The sequence below is a fragment of the Salvelinus fontinalis genome, chromosome 18 (assembly GCF_029448725.1).
Source record: "Salvelinus fontinalis isolate EN_2023a chromosome 18, ASM2944872v1, whole genome shotgun sequence".
NCBI classification, from domain to species: Eukaryota; Metazoa; Chordata; class Actinopteri; order Salmoniformes; family Salmonidae; genus Salvelinus; species Salvelinus fontinalis.
This window is the reverse complement of record NC_074682.1, coordinates 19,502,065-19,522,574: the sequence shown is the minus strand read 5'-3', so window position 1 is coordinate 19,522,574 and position 20,510 is coordinate 19,502,065. Positions and strand designations below refer to the sequence as shown.

Below are 20,510 nucleotides of genomic sequence, written 5' to 3'. Positions count from 1 at the left end.
GTATCTAATTATCAACAAGTTGACTAACAAATAGCCTACCAAAATGTTGGAAATTATAAGCAGAAACATATCTAAATCAGACAAAAAAAATCATGCACCCCCTGTCAAAAAGGCATAATGGGACCCATGTCATCCAAAAAGTGGCCTCAAGTTTGCCAAAAAGAACCTGGAAGCACCTGGATGATCATCAAGACTCTTGGAAGAATGTTCTATGGACAGATGATTAAAAAGTATAACTTTTTGGACGACATTATGCCTGGCGAAAACCAAACACTGCATTCCACAGTAAGAACCTCATACCAACGGTCAAGCGTGGTGGTAGTGTGGTAGTTTGGGGATGCTTTGCTGCCTCAGTATCTGGATGACTTTCCTTATTAGGAGGAACAATGAATTCTGCTCTATATCAGATAATTCTACAGGAGAATGTCAGGCCATCTGTCTGAGCTGAAGCTGAAGCACAGCTGGGTCTTGCAGCAAGATAATGATCCAAAACGCACAATCAAGTCTACATGAAAATGGCTAAAAAGCAACAAATTTGAAGTTTGGGAATGGCATAGTCAAAGTCCAGACATAATCCCAATTGAGTTGTGGCAGGACTTGAAACAAGCAGTTCATGCTTGAAAACCCACAAATGTTGTTGAATTACAGCAGTTAACCATGGAAGAGTGGGCCAAAATTCCTCCACAGCAATGTGAGAGACTGATCAACAACTACAGAACGTGTTTGGTTGGAGTCATTGCAGTTAAAGGTGGCACAACCAGTTCATTGCCGATTTCTGAGGGGGCGGCAGGAAGCCTAGTAGCCTAGTGGTTGGGCCAGTAACCGATAGGTCGAATCCCAGAGCTGACAAGGTAAAAATCTGTTGTTCTGCCCCTGAAGAAGGCAGTTAACCCACTGTTCCCCGGTAGGCCGTCATTGAAATAAGAATTTGTTCTTAACTGACTTGCCTAGTTAAATGAAGGTTATATTTAAAAAATGTACTTATCTTCTGCAACAGGGGTAACTCTGGGTCTTTCTTTCCTGTGGTGGTCCTCATGAGAGCCAATTTCATCACAGCACTTGATGGTTTTTGCGACTGCACTTGAAGAAACTTTCAAAGTTCTAGAAATTGACTGACCTTCATGTCTTAAAGTAATGATGGACTTTCATTTCTCTTCGCTTATTTGAGCTGTTGTCTTTTACCAAATAGGGGTATCTTCTGTATACCACCCCTACCTTGTCACAACACAAATGATTGGCTCAAACGCATCAAGAAGGATAGAAATTCAACAAATTAACTTAACAAGGCACACCTGTTGATTGAAATCCATTCCAGTCAACTGCCTCACGAAGCTGGTTGAGAGAATGCCAAGAGTGTGCAAAGCTGTCACCAAGGCTACTTTGAAGAATCTCAAATATAAAATATATTTTGAGAAATACTTTTTTGGTTACTACATGATTCTATAAGTGTTACTTCATAGTTTTGATGTCTTCACTGTTATTCTACAATGTAGAACAGTAAAAATAAAGAAAAACCCTTGAATGAGTAGGTGTCCAAAGTCTGACTGGAACTGTGTATATATACACACTACCGAAAAAATTTGGGGTGACTTAGACATTTCCTTGTTTTTGAAAGAAAAGCACATTTTTGGTCCATTAAAATAACATCAAATTAATGAGAAATACAGTGTAGACATTGTTAATGTTGTAAATGACTTTTGTAGCTGGAAAAAGCTGATTTTAATGGGATATCTACATAGGTGTACAGAGGCCCATTATCAGCAACCATCACTCCTGTGTTCCAATGGCACGTTGTGTTAGCTAATCCAAGTTTATAATTTTAAAAGGCTAATTGATCATTAGAAAACCCTTTTGCAATTATGTTAGCACAGCTGAAAACTGTTGTGCTGATAAAGAAGCAATAAAACTGTCTTTCTTTAGACTAGTTGAGTAGCTGGAGCATCAGCATTTGTGGGTTCGATTATAGGCTCAAGATGGCCGGAAACAAATAACTTTCTTCTGAAACTTGTCAGTCTATTCCTGTTCTGAGAAATGAAGGCTATTCCATGTGAGAAATTGCCAAGAAACTGAAGATCTCGTACAACGCTGTGTACTGCTCCCTTCACAGTACAGCGCAAACTGACTCTAACCAGAATAGAAAGAGGAGTGGGAGGCCCCGGTGCAGAACTGAGCAAGAGGACAAGTACATTAGAGTGTCTAGTTTGAGAAACAGACGCCTCAAAATTCCTCAACTGGCAGCTTCATTAAATAGTACCTGCAAAACACCAGTCTCAAAGTCAAAAGTGAAGAGGCGACTCCGGGATGCTGGCCTTCTAGGCAGAGTTACAAAGAAAAAGCCATATCTCAGACTTGCCAATTAAAAGAAAATATTAAGATGGGCAAAAGAGCACAGACACTGGACAGAGGAACTCTGCCTAGAAGGCCAGCATCCCGGAGTCGCCTCTTCACTGTTGACGTATGTCGGCTTTGATGGCAGGTTTGAAACCTGTGATCAAAACGGAAATTGCGGGAGTATTGGACCAGCATTCGCACTGGGATGAAATAGTACAAGCAGCATGGAGAGAGGAAGCTCATTCCGTTTACTCCGCAGATGTACGAGTGGTTAATGCAGCCACAGTGAAAGTCATTAACAGTGGTTTCAATGGCCCAAGTAAGACAAGGGAAAAGGGAGGAAAGGGAAAATCAACCTATGTCCTCTTTTAGGTGTGGGGCGGTTGGTCATTGAAATAGGGAGTGTAAGGTGGGAATGGAGTCTGCTGCATTCGGGAGGGATGCTGCGATGCAAGCAATTGCATTTTTTTCAAAAGGGTTGCAAAAAATCCTCTTGAAAGCAGCGGGAGAGGAAAATGTTAGATAGCAGTGTATGGCCTCGGTTCGATCGATAGTAGTTCATACAGATCACGTTTTTCATGTGGAGGGAGATGTAGGAGACCACATCTCAAACAACGTTTTCATAGATGTCAGGGATCAAATATTGTGTATTCCTTATGATGAGAAATTGGCAAAATTTGTCAAAGTAAAAAGTATTTTGGGTTGAAAAATCTAGGCAAAATGCCAGGGGGATGGATTCTGAAGAGGTAACACATTACAATTATCTGGCCAAACACTCCTTGCAAACTCAGAAAACCTTAGACGGATTTTTTTTTATCTCGCAAGACATTTTATGTAGTTTCGTTCTAAAATAGATTTACATTTTATGTCGTCTTATTCTGGAATAGATATTTAGAATGGACGAAAGGGAGGAGTCATGAGAAATTAGCAGTGGGGTTACCAAACCTAAAATGAACTTTTAAAATGTTTTGTTTTAGTTCATGAACATTGTGGTGCGGTGGTTATGGAGAATCATGGCGAAACGACACCAGTGAATCGTTAGACTCAGTGGCGAGATAATGTCGCCATGTCTAAGGGTAGTACATGCTAAATAAAGGATACATAAACGATGGGGTGGATTAAAACAAATGTTTAATCATGGGATTATGGACAGTGGATTTACCATTATCATGTTTGGTTTATAATTAATACATTTGAATTGCTGATTAAGATGTAACATAGTGAATGCTAACAACAACGTACACTTTCTTTTCCAGAAGAGGGGGTTTCATTATCTCTCGTTGGAATGTTCCCTGAGACTGTGGTCTTGGGGAGAGCAGTTAGTGATATTCGTCAGTTTTAAGTATAAAAGTATCTGGATTAGGCCATGAACGGAGTTCCCAGATAAGTAAGGCCTGTTCACGTGTGTGTTTTTGACCTACGGTTTACAGACACACCAGCGGGCACATACAACTTACCGGATACCATTGGAATTATTTTGTGGGGTCTTTTCAATTTGGTTTTAAATTGGCTATGCAGAAGGATGGACATGTTTGACATTTTTTAAATGGTTTCTGAAGGACAGAGAAAGGAAAAGGTAAAGTAAATATTTAATGGTATCGAATGACCTGTATCCTGATCAATCTCACTAGAAATGATCGAAACAGGTAGGATTTAATTATAAAATGAATGAAAAACACCAGTCTCTAGTCTATTTCACCATTACTTTATGGGATACCATTATTTCCTTATGGATATAATTATTTCCTTATGGAGATCAAGAGTTGTAATTCTAAATTGATTGGTCATTCAAATTTGTTTATTTTTTTTCAAATTTGCGAAAAATATATGTTAATAAGGATTGACAGTTACTCCAAATGGATTGTGATATGTGTATTGCTGATTTCATTTTTGTCTTTCTTTCGATACAAATTTCACCAGATTGGGTCTGCTGGATTGTTGGGATTCCCCATGGGTTAGGGTGCTAACTCCCTGATCTGGTAACTATTCCGAGAGGTCGCCAGTAAAATAAGGGACTAACTAATTTTGAAAATGGTTTCAACAGTAACAGTATGTTGTTATGTTCTTTGACATTTGTCTTAGATATAAAGGTATTAAGAATATTGGAAATGTAATAATTTGTCATATAGTCAATGCTTGTAACTAAACTGATGTTCTGATCTGTCTTCTCTTGAGGTTATCATGGAAGTTGACGTCAGATGGGGTCTTAATGCATGGTTGGAATAATTTGACCATGAACAGTGTATGTGAACCTCAAAACCCTCCCTAACCGGCTGAAGAAAGAGCGACAAAGACGTTCAATGCGACAGTGACTTTTAACACTCCGGTCTGCGTCCGAGCCATTAACCTGGTTAGACAGTGACTTTTAACACTCCGGTCTGCGTCCGAGCCATTAACCTGGTTAGACAGTGACTTTTAACACTCCGGTCTGCGTCCGAGCCATTAACCTGGTTAGACAGTGACTTTTAACACTCCGGTCTGCGTCGGGCGGCAGGAGCGCGCCATGAGTCCTGAGATCGCGCATGTGGAGTGAGCTTGGCGAGAGATCACATTCAAACTTCTCTCATGCTCCTGGTGTACTGGTGGGAGAAATGGACAAGACATAATGGTGGTAGAGGCTCAGGTGAGAGACTTGTGTACGTAGAAAAAATGGATTACTCTATATTGAAATCGGACATTATCAAGGGCCATCAAATGTGAAAGGCTAGACTTACATATGTGCTGTTGGGAAGATGAACTGTAACGCTATAAAGAAGTGCCGGGAAAAGGGGGGGGGTGATATTGAGGAAGGTCTACACACTGCAAACAATTTGGACTAAGAATGCATTGAGATACCGATCTTTCATTACCATGCCACTCGAGACAGGAGAACAGGGACAAATGGGGGTGGTAATGAGAAGAGTTATTACCGGTAATATCTGGTCCCGTTTATAAATGTACATTCTAACCGTGATGTGTGCCAGGTTGAGAAACTTGAAGTTGAGTGATAGACTCAAAGTAAAGCACTAAGGACTGTCATTCTAAATGTGGGTTGGATAGTTTATCAAATGTTTTAATTATGATTCGGATAAAGCGAGAGAGAGCTCTACTCTCAAACTGTGAGGTGTGGGTGCACTGCTGGAATTTATTGGGCCTAGGGAGGGTTTTTCCACTCTAGAAACCATATCTTTAAGTGTCCTCCGAGGGAGGTTGTTAGAGAACTCACTGGATGATAGCTTGGGTCAACCATGAAGGTTTATTTGTTTTACCATGTCATCAGAATTGTAATGTTAAATTGCATCAATACATATAGATTGCTGGATGATACGGTACAATTAATTGCATACAAGGCTCATAGCCTGTGTCTTGCAATAACACCCAAGGATGAAAATGAAGGAGACGGCATGGAGACCAGCATCACATGGGGATAGAACGGAGCGGATGGACGGTTCTTTCCCCAGTCTGTCACATCAAGGGTGGTGTGAATTATTGAACATGTACCTTTTCTCTTTCCCTTTCAAGTCAATATGTTTTTATGTGTTGTGGAACATAAGAGTGATCATTGTTCTAGAGGAGAGATTGGTGAATATTGACTAATTGATTTGAGAATGTTTTATTATGTTTATAACTTTAGAAGTGCATTAGGAGTAGTGACTATTGTGTTATGGGTTAGATGGAATGATATATGTGAAAATGTATCTGTAGCAGGAGGCGAGGTACACATGAGGTCTGTGTTTGAGACAATGTTTCCATAAGGCTGTTAAGTGGGATGGAATGTGACTGGGATGGAGATCTGTGGGGGCTCAAAAATTGAGGTCGGGGTGATAGTCTCTGGGGATGATACCACTCTATGTATATTGCTACAGGAGATAGCTCATAGGAGAGGGAGGACAGCTAACTGTGCACAATATAGGGACTAATGCACATACCCAGATCATGGTGAAAGTAGCAGAGATAGTGTTGGCATTTCAGACACTATTGTAAACTTTCAGGAAACCTATGACTCAGAGTTTTGTTAGGATGGATATTCTTCCAACATTATTAATCTCTTCCGCATTTATAACAACCAGCAAACACTTGACAGATTCCATGCAGTGATTATTCTCACGGCAGTCGCTGTAGGGACAGTAACTGAAGGTGGCTATATAGTAGCAGCATGGAATTGGACTACGGCGCAAATGAGGGATTTGGAGGTATGCGTCATGGGCAGTGTCAGTAGTATCAGGGGTTACTCTAGTAGCTTTGTTGGGCGAGTCTATGTTGTCCTGTTGTCAGGAAATGACCCATGCGTTGCAGTGTGTATATTCCCAGGTGAAAGCGGCACATGAGGAGCAGGAGATAACCGGGAGCACTGACTGAATTCTGGAGATTGAGTGTACATAAAGATACACCAGGCGGGGGTGTTGGGACAGCATTGGTCTGGTCCACACACAGTATTCCTTGCAGCACATGCAGCGGTAAAGATCGTCATGTCACAACATTCTGAAGACATTGATTAGGGATACGCACTTGCCTATCAGGTGCGTATCCTGGCAATGGAGGAAGAAGGAGAACAAAGTGAAAATGACATGGCTTGGGAACACCTTTTGGAGCCTGTGGCCGGAAAGGGGAAGACTGGGTGAAAGCATGATGAAGTTCTCTAGGGCCTTCATTTTTGTGGAACCCAGTATCATGGAGGCATAGAATATCCTGGAGGCATAGAGACAGGTGAAGAGAGAGTGGGATTTGTCATGTTATCAGACTTTGGGTTTAATATAATATATAATTATGCATAGCTTACCACCTTATTAATGCTGATATGTCTTGTGTTACATTTTTTGTTAATGTTGTATTATCATTGTTTGTCCATTTATAAGAAATGTCCAAGTTTATATAGTGATGAACAGTATGGGGTTAATGTTCAACAGAGGGGACTGTTGGGTTCTGAGAATATGAAATATACTTATTCATGTCACTGAGGGAGAGAGGGTAATGTATAATGTTTACATTATGTCAGAATATGTTATTGTTAGCCATCAGGGATCCTATGGGAGGGATCCTCTGGGAGGAGAAGAGACACAGTCTGGTACCAGTCACCATGACAGCCGTGTGTTGGGGAGGAGTGAGAACTTTGGACAGAGGTCAGGTCAGACGAAGTGAGGAAGAACAGATATCCCTAAGGTTCTCTGTCAAGCAACAGAGATGCATTGGCTGTTCAGATGTGCAGGAGGAGACAGCAGAGGAGAAATAGTTTAATATCAGTGCTTGTGTGAATATGTCTTGGTCGGTTCAGCTGTTCGATCCTTTGGGAGGAATAAACTTGGTTTAAGCTTTCATAATGTCCGTCGAGTTCTAACTCAGATATTTAGAACCTAACATTCCTATGCAAAGTTGAACAAGAGACTGGCCATCTATGCATCATGGAAGAGAAGGAATGAATCCCTTTTTTAAATGTACTCAGTGTTCCATTATCCATGGCTGACTGACCGAGATACTGTATCTAGCACAAATAAACTCTCCTCTGTTTCAGGAACAATTGAGGTTGAACTAAAGTTTACACTCACAGATCCCATCTCAGCCTTCCACTGTGAGGAAGCAGGGCCTAAAATAGCCCCTTCTCTTTCTCTCACACACACACACACACACACACATACACTTGTTTTACTATGCTTGTGGGGACTAAAAATGTATTCCCATTTAAAATCCTAAATCCTTAACCTAGCCCTAACCCTAACATTTTTATTTGTTTTATTTTTTAATTTTACCCGCAATTTTGATCTTGTTTCATCACTGCAACTCCCCAACAGGCTTGGGACGCGAAGATCGAGCCATGCCTCCTCCAAAACATGACCCGCAAAACCGCGCTTCTTAACACCCGCCCGCTTAACCCAGAAGCCAGCCGCACTAATGTGTCAGAGGAAAAACCGTTCAACTGACGACTGAGGTCAGCCTGCAGGAGTCACTAGAGCGTGAAGAGCCAAGTAAAGCCCCCCGGCCAAACCCTCCCCTAACCCGGACGACGCCAGGCAAATTGTGCACCGCCCTGTGGGACTCCCGATCACGGCCAGTTGTGACACAGCACGGGATCAAACCCAGATCTGTAGTGACGCCTCTAGCACTGCGATGCAGTGCCTTAGACCGCTGCGCCACTTGGGAGGCCTCAAACCTTAATTCTAACCCTAACCCATAAGCTTGGACACAGAGTTTGATGTCAATGATGGGCACAGCTGCATCCCTTGCCAAAGTCTAGACTGTAAACAATATCTGCTCTCTATATCTGTGCACTCAGGGCATAGAGACTGATAAAACTCTTACAGTAACAGATGACAAAGACCCACTGGGCCACATATTTCACACTAGGGTGTGTTACAGTAAGAGCGTGACCCTAAAACTACAATCAACCAGCAACATCTGTTCACTCAGAACAAGGCCCTCTTCAAGATGAACACTTCTGAATGAGTATTGATGGCTAGGGTACAGGGTTACTGTTACAAACTGTTTTAGCTACTATAGCTCTAGCAGGGGGTCTAGGACATACCATCCTGCTGTTCAAATCAGAGGGAGGGGAAGTGAGGAAATAGACTAAAAACAGAAAGTATGTCGGAAAGATAAAGGAGAAAATATATTTTTTAAATAATATAATCTTTGAGCTCTAATAATCACCAAAAATAAAGCTAGACAGTCAGGGAAAATATACAATACCAAAAACAATTCATTCATTTTGAGTGTCAATTTTATTATGTTTGAGCAAAATAATACAGCATAAGCCATGGCAAAATGTGCAGAATTATGGGAAATCAGCTTCAAAACAGCAAAAATGTCTCTCAGCTCCATGGAGAAATTTGTAGAATGAAACATTTTTGCCATGCTCTCATTGCCACTCCCCCTGCCACACCCACTACCTAAGCCCCTTTTTGATCCCAAAAAACCCTGGAGAGGACGGCAGAGAGAAGAGGGGAGGAGAAGAAGGAAGGCAGAGAGAAGAGGGGAAGAGAAAGACGGAAGAGTGGTGATGAGCCCTGCATTATATATGAGGAAATAATTCCCTCTACTGACAATGATGAATTCATCATCTATATCAGGAAGAGATATGGATTACTTACTCATCTCTGATACTCTACATACATCTGAGTATCCTTTAATTAAAGCAAAGCAAATGTCTCAACACATCCACACGTCCCACCTCAGTCACCTGCTAGAGTACACAAGCAGTGTCGCAAGGTGCATGTTGGGTAATCAGTACGGCTCAGCGTCTACAACCTTGTTATCTGTGCCCTGATCACACTCGCACAGGCAATATCATTACCACATCATGCTGTGCAGCTATGGCCAGAACATGAGGCCACCGAACGAGGACTCAAGACTTAGTGCTCATATTAACACAATCTCTATCAGGTGCTGATAAATCTAAATGCAGTTATGTAGCTCCTAACCTGATTAGCTAACATGACTTTGTTTAGATAAAAAAAACTATTAGAATGCACTGAACTTATTACCCAGTTACTAGGTATTTATTCATAAATAACACTGTAATGTCATGTATGTGCACAGCATATGTGCATGTGTGTGTGTCACACTCACGTTGGTTTGGAGGCCTCGGCCTGGTCAGTCTGGAGCTTATGCCCCCCCTCCACCTCCATGGTGCAGTAGACGATCCGATTGGGCGCCAGCGACTTTAACCCCTGAACCTCCACAATCACCACCTGAGAGAAAACACACCACCACGCCGATCAAACACACACACACACACATATATACACTGCTCAAAAAAATAAAGGGAACACTTAAACAACACAATGTAACTCCAAGTCAATCACACTTCTGTGAAATCAAACTGTCCACTTAGGAAGCAACACTGATTGACAATAAATTTCACATGCTGTTGTGCAAATGGAATAGACAAAAGGTGGAAATTATAGGCAATTAGCAAGACACCCCCAAAAAAGGAGTGATTCTGCAGGTGGTGACCACAGACCACTTCTCAGTTCCTATGCTTCCTGGCTGATGTTTTGGTCACTTTTGAATGCTGGCGGTGCTCTCACTCTAGTGGTAGCATGAGACGGAGTCTACAACCCACACAAGTGGCTCAGGTAGTGCAGTTCATCCAGGATGGCACATCAATGCGAGCTGTGGCAAAAAGGTTTGCTGTGTCTGTCAGCGTAGTGTCCAGAGCATGGAGGCGCTACCAGGAGACAGGCCAGTACATCAGGAGATGTGGAAGAGGCCGTAGGAGGGCAACAACACAGCAGCAGGACCACTACCTCCGCCTTTGTGCAAGGAGATGCACTGCCAGAACCCTGCAAAATGACCTCCAGCAGGCCACAAATGTGCATGTGTCAGCATATGGTCTCACAAGGGGTCTGAGGATCTCATCTCGGTACCTATTGGCAGTCAGGCTACCTCTGGAGAGCACATGGAGGAATGTGCGGCCCCACAAAGAAATGCCACCCCACACCATGGCTGACCCATCGCCAAACCGGTCATGCTGGAGGATGTTGCAGGCAGCAGAACGTTCTCCACGGCGTCTCCAGACTCTGTCGCGTCTGTCACATGTGCTCATGTGCTCAGTGTGAACCTGCTTTCATCTGTGAAGAGCACAGGGCGCCAGTGGCGAATTTGCCAATCTTGGTGTACTCTGGCAAATGCCAAACGTCCTGCACGGTGTTGGGCTGTAAGCACAACCCCCACCTGTGGACGTCGGGCCCTCATACCACCCTCATGGAGTCTGTTTCTGACCGTTTGAGCAGACACATGCATATTTGTGGCCTGCTGGAGGTCATTTTGCAGGGCGCTGGCAGTGCACCTCCTTGCACAAAGGCGGAGGTAGCGGTCCTGCTGCTGTTTTTTTGCCCTCCTACGGCCTCCTCCACGTCTCCTGATGTACTGGCCTGTCTCCTGGTAGCGCCTCCATGCTCTGGACACTACGCTGACAGACACAGCAAACCTTTTTGCCACAGCTCGCATTGATGTGCCATCCTGGATGAACTGCACTACCTGAGCCACTTGTGTGGGTTATAGACTCCGTCTCATGCTACCACTAGAGTGAGAGCACCGCCAGCATTCAAAAGTGACCAAAACATCAGCCAGGAAGCATAGGAAGAAAACCTGCCTGGTCTTTGTGGTCTGTGAATCTGAGTTGAAATTCACTGCTCGATTGAGGGACCTTACAGATATTTATGTGTCATTCAAAAATCCTGTTAAACACAATTATTGTACAGAGTCCATGCAAACGTATTATGTGACGTGTTAAACACATTTTTACTCCTGAACTTATTTATGCTTGACATAACAAACGGGTTGAACATTTATTGACTCAAGACATTTCTGTGTCTCAGGCAGGCTGTGTGAGCTGCAGTGTTAACCAACCATACCTCCAGAGTGAAGGAGAGCACCACATCAGACTTGGACAGCGTGTTCTCGTCCTCCTGGCCCATGTCTATGATGGAGGTGTTGTGCCCTCGTTTGAGCTTCTGCAGTTTGAACTCTCCTCCCTTGGACACCGGCATGCTCTCCAGGTTAGCCATCAGCAGGTTCACTGAGGATCTCAGCTCCTCTATGAACATGGCCTCCATCTCTTTGGACACAAACTTGGGAAACTTGCCGCCCTGTTAGACAGACGCACGCAGGCATACACACAGGGTCGTACACACACAGGCACACGATCACACACACGTCCATAGTGAAGTCTACAACCATAAAGGGTACCGTTTCTTTTAAAGAGAATGTTTATTCATGCGTACTCCTGCCCTGAGTCTACCTCTGCTTTTACATTATTCAGGCTGTTTTGCTCATGTGAGGGCCTACGGTTCAAAACACATACTACATACTGTAGTACCTCTACTACTTAGTGTATAGACCTTAGGCCTACTGCCTTCTACAGTATCTGTTACAGCTCTGGTGAGGTGATTTAAGAAGGGTGGGTTGGTGTCTAATTCTCTACTTTACTTTCAGGTAGTGGTGTTTTACCCTGGCGATCTGATCAGCCATCTGCAGTCGTCCATCCAGTTCTCTCCTGATCTGTGCAGCCTGCTCGTCTGGGTTATCAAGCTGGAAACAAACACAATGAGAGAAGATTTCCTCATGACATAAGCCTGACATACAGTGTTTACTATCGCCTTAGAGGGGACAAAAGCCTGACATATAGCCTTTAAACACAACCTCCATTACTAGCCTTAGTGATGCCAATGACCATAGACTAATGGTGATGACATAGTATTACCTTTAGTTCTTACAGTATATTATAATCGTCATCCTTGGGAATGATTTTCAAAAGGATCCTTGTCTGTAGTAATGTATGAATGTATCAACATGCAAAGACTTGCACCGTACTTGTAAACCCCACTAAAGTGATGAGCTGGAATCAATATCATTTCCATTTGAATTCCATCACTTCCCCTCCGTTGGGAAAGATGATCGATATTCAATCACTGTCAAATGATTGTGTTCCTATATTAAAGGGGGAATCAGCAGTTGAAACAATAAAGCGTACTCCAATGTTTCGGTAAAAAGCTGAGGAATGGGGCTGGAGAAATACAACCACTTTCAAGTTCAAAAACAGAGCTATGGATGCAAGGACTGACCATCCATGCTATCAAAATGATAGTTTAACATTTTTTGAAGCCATATCGTGTTTGTTTAGTCCCGTGTGGCTCAGTTGGTAAAGCATGTCGCTTCTAACGCCAAGGTTATGGGGAACCAGTATGAAAATTTATGCACTCATAACTGTAAGTCACCCTTGTCTGCTAAATGACTCAAATGTAATGTCAAATGTTTACATTTACTTTGTTTACAAACATTGGAGAAAACAAGTTATATTTTGGGTTCTGATGGGGTATGACAGTTGAACTCAGCTGATGCATTTATAAGTTATCTTCAAGAAACAATGGTTACATATCATTAATATAGTCCAAAAATGGATGTAGCAACTGCAGATTGCCCCTTTAATGATGCTTGTTTACAGCCCTGGTTCAATTCTATGAATTCGTTCATCAAACTATACACTGAGTGTACAGAACATTAGGAACAACTGCTCGTTCCATGACATAGAATAACCAGGTGAATCCAGGTAAAATGGGCAAGACAAAACATTTAAGTGCCTCTGAACGAGGTATGGTAGTAGATGCCAGGCGCACCGGTTTGAGTGTGTCAAGAACTGCAACACTGCTGGGTCTTTCAAGCTCAACCATTTCCCGTGTGTATCAAGAATGGTCCACCACCCAAAGGACATCAAGCCAAATTGACACAACTGTGGGAAGCATTGGAGTGAACATGGGCCAGCATCCCTGTGGAACGCTTGACACCTTTGAGCGCAAAAAGGGGTGCAACGCAATATTAGGAAGGTGTTCATAATGTTTTGTACATTCAGTGTACATCTGAGTAGATTTCATTAGATGTATGTGGGCAGTATAGACTCTTTCCCCATATTGAAGAGCAGAGGTGTGTCTGAGCTGGTGAGAAAGGGATAGTCATCGGTGGTCAGGGAGCCTGCAGTATAATAGCAGACAAACACATCTGTCACAGCCACTCCTTCAGCGCCTGAGGATGGAGGAGCAAATTACTGCAGAGATGGTTTCTAGCATTGTGTGTACTGGCAGGACCACAAATCCTGAGGTACATGTAAGAGATAGACGCTCTGTACATTATCTTGGAAATAATGGAGGACATGTCATAACAGTCACGTCAAACAGTGCCGCCAGAATAACAGTAAAGTAGCTGCATGTGTTTGTTTAAGCTGTCTGTTAGTGACATTGATTTGGATACATCCATAAGAAGGAACTGATGATGCGTGATTTCATTTGGCATAAAAAAAGTTGCTGTCTGGTTAGGACACTATTCATTACCGTAGAGGAGGTTGCATTGTATATCAAACACTAGGCTAGAAGCTAGCTAAATAGTTTGTTGCAAGCAAATCTGTCAATATGACAACTGAGGTCAACAATACCAGTTGCTGAAAACAGCTGGTCAAATGAGAACATGTGGGAGGATGACAGCATAGCACCATTTGCGTCATGACTGCAACGTTGACAGACCGGAGACATTCATGCTCATTACTCACCACATTCCCACTCTAGAATGCGCTTCTAGCCAATCAGAAATTAGCATGGAACAATGCCGTGGTAGAAGACATATACCACAACACATACGTGTTCAAGACCACATGTGCATCACCACACACACAGATATGCAACAAGATCTCTATAGCGTATGCTAATATAATCCCCCAGTCTGTTCAGAGGCATTGTTGGGGCTCTTCAAGTGGGATGGGCAGAACACACACACACACACACACACACACACACACACACACACACACACACACACACACACACACACACAGTCCAACGAACGAGCACACACAGAATAGCAGAAAGCTAATTTCAACACCCAAAAGGCCAGACACACCCAAATTCCCAGGGTTGGCATTCCCCTCTGGCAGAGAGTTGTATGCCTGTGCCAAGCAGGTGCCCTGTCCACTAGAATATCTGCCCACGCTACATACGCCCTCTCCACCCTCTGACAGGGCACTGAGGCATTCTTCACAGCAACACTCAGAGAGGGATGAGAAACAAGGGAGAAGATGGATGAGAATAAGACTACAGAGTTGTCATAACACACACACACAGACACTCAGACAGAGATACTTTTCTGCATTACACCAGAACAGTAATGAGAAAGAGATATCCCTGTCATAATAGAATCAGATCTGATGTAAGCAAGGACAACCATAATTAGATTAATTAAATCTGCTTAATCTCCACTGGCCAACAACGGTGTGCCTGATTGCCACACCATATGTACTGTATCTGACAGTGTTTATCAGTGTGTGTTTGAGAGTATTGTGTTAGTATGATTGTGTCTGGAATAAATGCACGCTCTCCCATGCCCATCCGTCTCCACAGTCTCCCTGTCTAGAATACAACTCTTCAACATGACTTCTCCTTATCCCCTCCCTCTGTAGCCTCCAGGAAGACCGGGAACCCAGCTTAGTTTAATGATACAGATGTCAGGATGAAGATTAGGAGATTTGCCACCATGCATTGTGTGTGTGTGTCTGTGTGTGTAGGGGGGTATTGGTGAATCAAAAGGTGATGTCTCTCTTCATTCTCTCAATTTCTGTTTTTCATTCTCTGAATTATAGCACAAAATGTCCCTGTTCTCTCCCTCTCTCCAAAAGACTACCTATACAGTATATACACTGCTCAAAAAAATAAAGGGAACACTTAAACAACACAATGTAACTCCAAGTCAATCACACTTCTGTGAAATCAAACTGTCCACTTAGGAAGCAACACTGATTGACAATAAATTTCACATGCTGTTGTGCAAATGGAATAGACAAAAGGTGGAAATTATAGGCAATTAGCAAGACACCCCCAAAAAAGGAGTGATTCTGCAGGTGGTGACCACAGACCACTTCTCAGTTCCTATGCTTCCTGGCTGATGTTTTGGTCCCTTTTGAATGCTGGCGGTACTCTCACTCTAGTGGTAGCATGAGACGGAGTCTACAACCCACACAAGTGGCTCAGGTAGTGCAGTTCATCCAGGATGGCACATCAATGCGAGCTGTGGCAAAAAGGTTTGCTGTGTCTGTCAGCGTAGTGTCCAGAGCATGGAGGCGCTACCAGGAGACAGGCCAGTACATCAGGAGACGTAGAGGAGGCCGTAGGAGGGCAACAACCCAGCAGCAGGACCGCTACCTCCGCCTTTGTGCAAGGAGGTGCACTGCCAGCGCCCTGCAAAATGACCTGGCCGGGTGGTGCCAGAATAACAACCTATCCCTCATCAGGAAACTAAAAAGATTTGGCATGGGTCCTCAGATCTTCAAAAGGTTCTACAGCTGCAACATCAAGAGCATCCTTACTGGTTGCATCACTGCCTGGTATGGCAAGTGTGATTGAGTATCGCCTTCCGAAGGAGGAAATAGAGGCAGCAAAAGTGGAACGGCGATATTACGAGGAGTTATACCAACGAGGTAGGCCACAGAAACCAAGAACATGGAGCAGTCGGCACATAGAGCAGTCGGCGGAGCCGAGGTGCGAACCAGAGCCAGTCAGGGAGTCAAATGAGGAGTTCGACGCAAGATTCCGGAGAGAGGTGCTAGCATTGAGAGCGCTGCAGAGCGGGCGTGCGTGTCATTAGCCCGATGTCACCTGTACCGGTCCCACGCATCAGGTCTCCAGTGCGCATTCATAGCACAGTGTGTCCTGTGCTAGCTTCCCGCACTTGCTGGGCTCAAGTGAGCATCCAGCCAGGACGCATTGTGCCAGCTCTACGCTCCAGATCTCCAGTGCCCCTCCACAGTCCAGTACGTCCTGTTCCTGCTCTCCGCACTCGCCCTGAGGTGCATGTCCTCAGCCCGGTACCACCAGTTCCCGGCACCACGCATCAGGCTTCCAGTGCGCTTTCAGAGTCCGGAGCTTCCGGCGACAGTACCCAGTCCGGAGCTTCCGGCGACAGTACCCAGTCCGGAGCTTCCGGCGACAGTACCCAGTCCGGAGCTTCCGGCGACAGTACCCAGTCCGGAGCTTCCGGCGACAGTTTCCAGTCCGGAGCTTCCGGCGACGGGCCACAGTACGGAACATCCACCGACGGTCCACAGTCCGGAGCCTCCGGCGATGATCCCCGGTCCGGTTCTACAAAGGCGGAGGGATCAGCGTAAAGAGAGGGGGGGGGGGGGGGCGTCCAGAACCAGAGCCGCCACCAAGGGTAGATGCCCACCCAGACCCTCCCCGATAGGTTCAGGTTTGCGGCCGGGAGTCCGCACCTTTGGGGGGGGGGGGGGGTACTGTCACGCCCTGACCTGAGATATCTCTGTTTTCTTTATATTTTTGTTAGGTCAGGGTGTGACTAGGGTGGAAACGCTAGTTTTTGTATTGTCTAGGGGTTTTGTATTGTTTAGGGGTTTTGTATTGTCTAGGGGTTTTGTATGTCTAGGGGTTTTGTATGTCTAGGGGTTTTGTATGTCTAGGGGTTTTGTATGTCTAGGGGTTTTGTATGTCTAGGGTTTTGTATGTTTATGTTGGCCTGATATGGTTCCCAATCAGAGGCAGCTGTTTATTGTTGTCTCTGATTGGACATCATATTTAGGTAGCCATTTCCCTTTGGTGTTTGTGGGTTCTGTCTATGTGTAGTTGCCTGTCAGCACTCGTTTTGTATAGCTTCACGTGTCGTTTTGTTATTTTGGTTAGTTTGTTCAGTGTTCCTTCTTTTTATAATAAAGAATGTAGGTATTCCACGCTGCGCCTTGGTCCGATTCATACGACGAATGTGAGTCATCTCATTTGACACACTGCCTAACAGTATATTGTGTTACATGCTGGCTTAATTTAGTAGATCCCACATCCCCACTGGGTGAGGCACTGATGATCCCTGTCTGTGTGTGCCTGCCTGTCAGTCAGTCAGTGGCCGTGTCTGAATACCCATACTTGCGTCCCAAATAGTAGGCCTTTCGAGTATGTGAAAATCGAGTCAACTTTAAATGCCCAGATGTCATACTATTTTTGGCTTTAACAAGAGCTGATCAATTAGATTTGGGGATGCGCTACAGAAATCAACAAACAACGGGTGTCACGCCCTAGCCTTAGTTATCTTTGTTTTCTGTAATATTTTGGTTAGGTCAGGGTGTGACAGGGGGGATGTTTGTCTGTATTTGTCTCGTCTTGGGTGGTTGTATGGTATAGGGGGTTTTGGTAGAGTATATGGGTTTGTGTTTGAGTGTAGGTGTCTAGGTATGTCTATGGTTGCCTGAATGGTTCTCAATCAGAGACAGCTGTCATTCATTGTCTCTGATTGGGAGCCATATTTAAGGCAGCCATAGGCATTAGGCTATTGTGGGTAATTGTCTATGTGTAGTGTTTAGTGTCAGCAATATTTGTTTGTATAGCTTCACGATCGTCAGTTTGTTGTTTTTGTTCGTCTTCATAATAAAAGAAGATGTATTTCTCTCACGCTGCGCCTTGGTCCACTCTTCCTCAAAGTTACGACGATCGTGACAACGGGAAACGCAATCTCGCATGATGCATTCTCAGTATGCGAAAATCGAGTATGGTTTAAATGCCAGAATGTTATACTCATTTCGGCTCTTCATCTAGTAGAATTGGATGCACACTTTTCCACAATGCAAAAGATGGGAAAGGTGATGGAAAGATGGAAAAGGTTGGTTGCAAGTGATACACCCTTGTTCTCTTCAAGTAGCCAAACAACAAAACGAGGCTACTTAATTGGGAAGATACCGAATAGCGAAGCTTCTGCGGTGGTGTTCAAATGTAGGCTAAGTCATTTTTGTTCTCATTAAAATGATCACATCTTTGAAAACAGAAGTCTTTTTTTTGTTACAGCACTTTGGTTTCACTAATAAATATGTTGAAATTGAACCAAACATGTTTCTGTCTTCAGTCCCTTTTAAATAGGATTGTCACGTTCCTGACCTATTTCTGTTAGTTTGTTGTATGTGTTAGTTGGTCAGGACGTGAGTTTGGGTGGGCATTCTATGTTTTCTGTTTCTATGTTGGTTTAAGGGTTGCCTGGTATGGCTCTTAATTAGAGGCAGGTGTTTGGCGTTCCTCTAATTGAGAGTCATGTTTAGGTAGGTTGTTTCACAGTGTTCGTGGTGGGTGGTTGTCTCCTGTGTCAGTGTTTGTCGCACCATACGGGACTGTTCGGTTTGTTTTTGTACATCGTCATTTTGTGTAGTCTATTTTCCCTGTTCGTGCGTTCTTCGTGTTTAATGTAAGTTTGTCGTCCAGGTCTGTCTACTCCGTTTGTTGTTTTGTTAGCTGTAGTGAAGTTCGTGTTTTTTCGTCTTGTCTTTGAATAAATTATGTGTTCACAACCCGCTGCGCCATGGTTCCATCACTACTCCTCCTTTTCGGTTGAAGAGGAGGAGGACCACCGTTACAGAACCACCCACCAATCCAGAATCAAGCAGCGGTGGAATCGGAGGAAGGGACAGCGCAAGAAGGAGGAATGGACTTGGGACGATGTTTTGGACGGTAAAGGTTGCTACACATGGGAGGAGATCCTGGCTGGAAGGGATCGCCTCCCATGGGAACAGCTGGAGGCACTGAGGAGAGCAGAGGCAACCGGAGAAGGGAACCGGAGTTATGAGGGGACGCGTCTAGCACGGAAGCCCGAAAAGCCTGTGAGTACCACCCAAAAATTTCTTGGGGGGGGGCTAAGAGGTAGTGGGCCAAGGGCAGGTAGGAGACCTGCGCCCACTTCCCAGGCTAGCCGTGGAGAGCGGAAGTACGGGCAGAAGCCGTGTTACGCAGTAGAGCGCACGGTGTCTCCTGTACGTGTGCATAGCCCAGTGCGGGTTATTCCACCTCCCCGCACTGGTAGGGCTAGATTGAGCATTGAGCCAAGTGCCATGAAGCCGGCTCTACATATCTGGCCACCAGTACGTCTCCTTGGGCCGGCTTACATGGCACCAGCCTTACGCATGGTGTCCCCGGTTCGCCTACATAGCCCGGTGCGGGTAATTCCACCTCCCCGCACTGGTCGGGCGATGGGGAGCATTCAGCCAGGTAAGGTTGGGCAGGCTCAGTGTTCAAGGGAGCCAATACGCCTGCACGGTCCGGTATTTCCGGCGCTACCTCCCCGCCCCAGCACCACCAGTGCCTACACCACGCACCAGGCTTCCAGTGCGTTTTCAGAGCCCTGTTCCTCCTCCACGCACTCTCCCTATGGTGCGTGTCTCCAGCCCAGTGCCTCCAGTTCCGGCACTACGCACTAAGCCACCTGTGCGTCTCCAGAGCCCTGTACACACTGTTCCTTCTCCCCGTACTCGTCCTGAGGTGCGTGCCCTTAGCCTGGTACCACCAGTGCCGGTACCACGCACTAGGCCTATAGTGCGCTTTGAGAAGTCAGTGTACCCTGTCCCTGCTCCCCGCACTAGGCTTGAAGTGCGTGTCTCCAGTCCGGTGCCTCCAGTTACGGCACCACGCACCAGGCCTACAGTGCGTCTCAGCCGGCCAGAGTCTGCCGTCTGCCCAGCGCCGCATGAACTGCCCGTCTGCCATGAGCCGACAGAGCCTTCCGCCAGACAGGAGCAGCCAAAGCCTTCCGCCAGACAGGATCAGTCTGAGCCATCCGTCTCCGCAGCGCCATCTGAGCCATCCGTCTCCCCAGCGCCGTCTGAGCCATCCGTCTGTCCCGTGCCATTAGAGCCGCCCGTCTGTCCCGAGCCGTCAGAGCCGTTAGTCAGGCAGGAGCCGCTAGAG

The 20,510-nt window shown here is 45.0% G+C and overlaps 1 protein-coding gene across 7 annotated transcripts in view; it reads right to left on the bottom strand.

Annotated features, from left to right (window-relative positions):
- LOC129815121 (calcium-dependent secretion activator 1) overlaps nt 1-20,510 on the bottom strand; it is a 186,980-nt gene that overhangs the window by 101,608 nt on the left and 64,862 nt on the right. For all 7 annotated transcript variants that reach the window (XM_055868507.1, XM_055868511.1, XM_055868508.1 and 4 more), the window contains exons 4-6: nt 12,256-12,336; nt 11,661-11,894; nt 9,871-9,992 (exon numbers count right to left, since the gene is read on the bottom strand). In XM_055868507.1, coding sequence (XP_055724482.1) covers nt 9,871-9,992; nt 11,661-11,894; nt 12,256-12,336 — 437 coding nt within the window. The remainder of the gene's footprint in view (nt 1-9,870; nt 9,993-11,660; nt 11,895-12,255; nt 12,337-20,510) is intronic.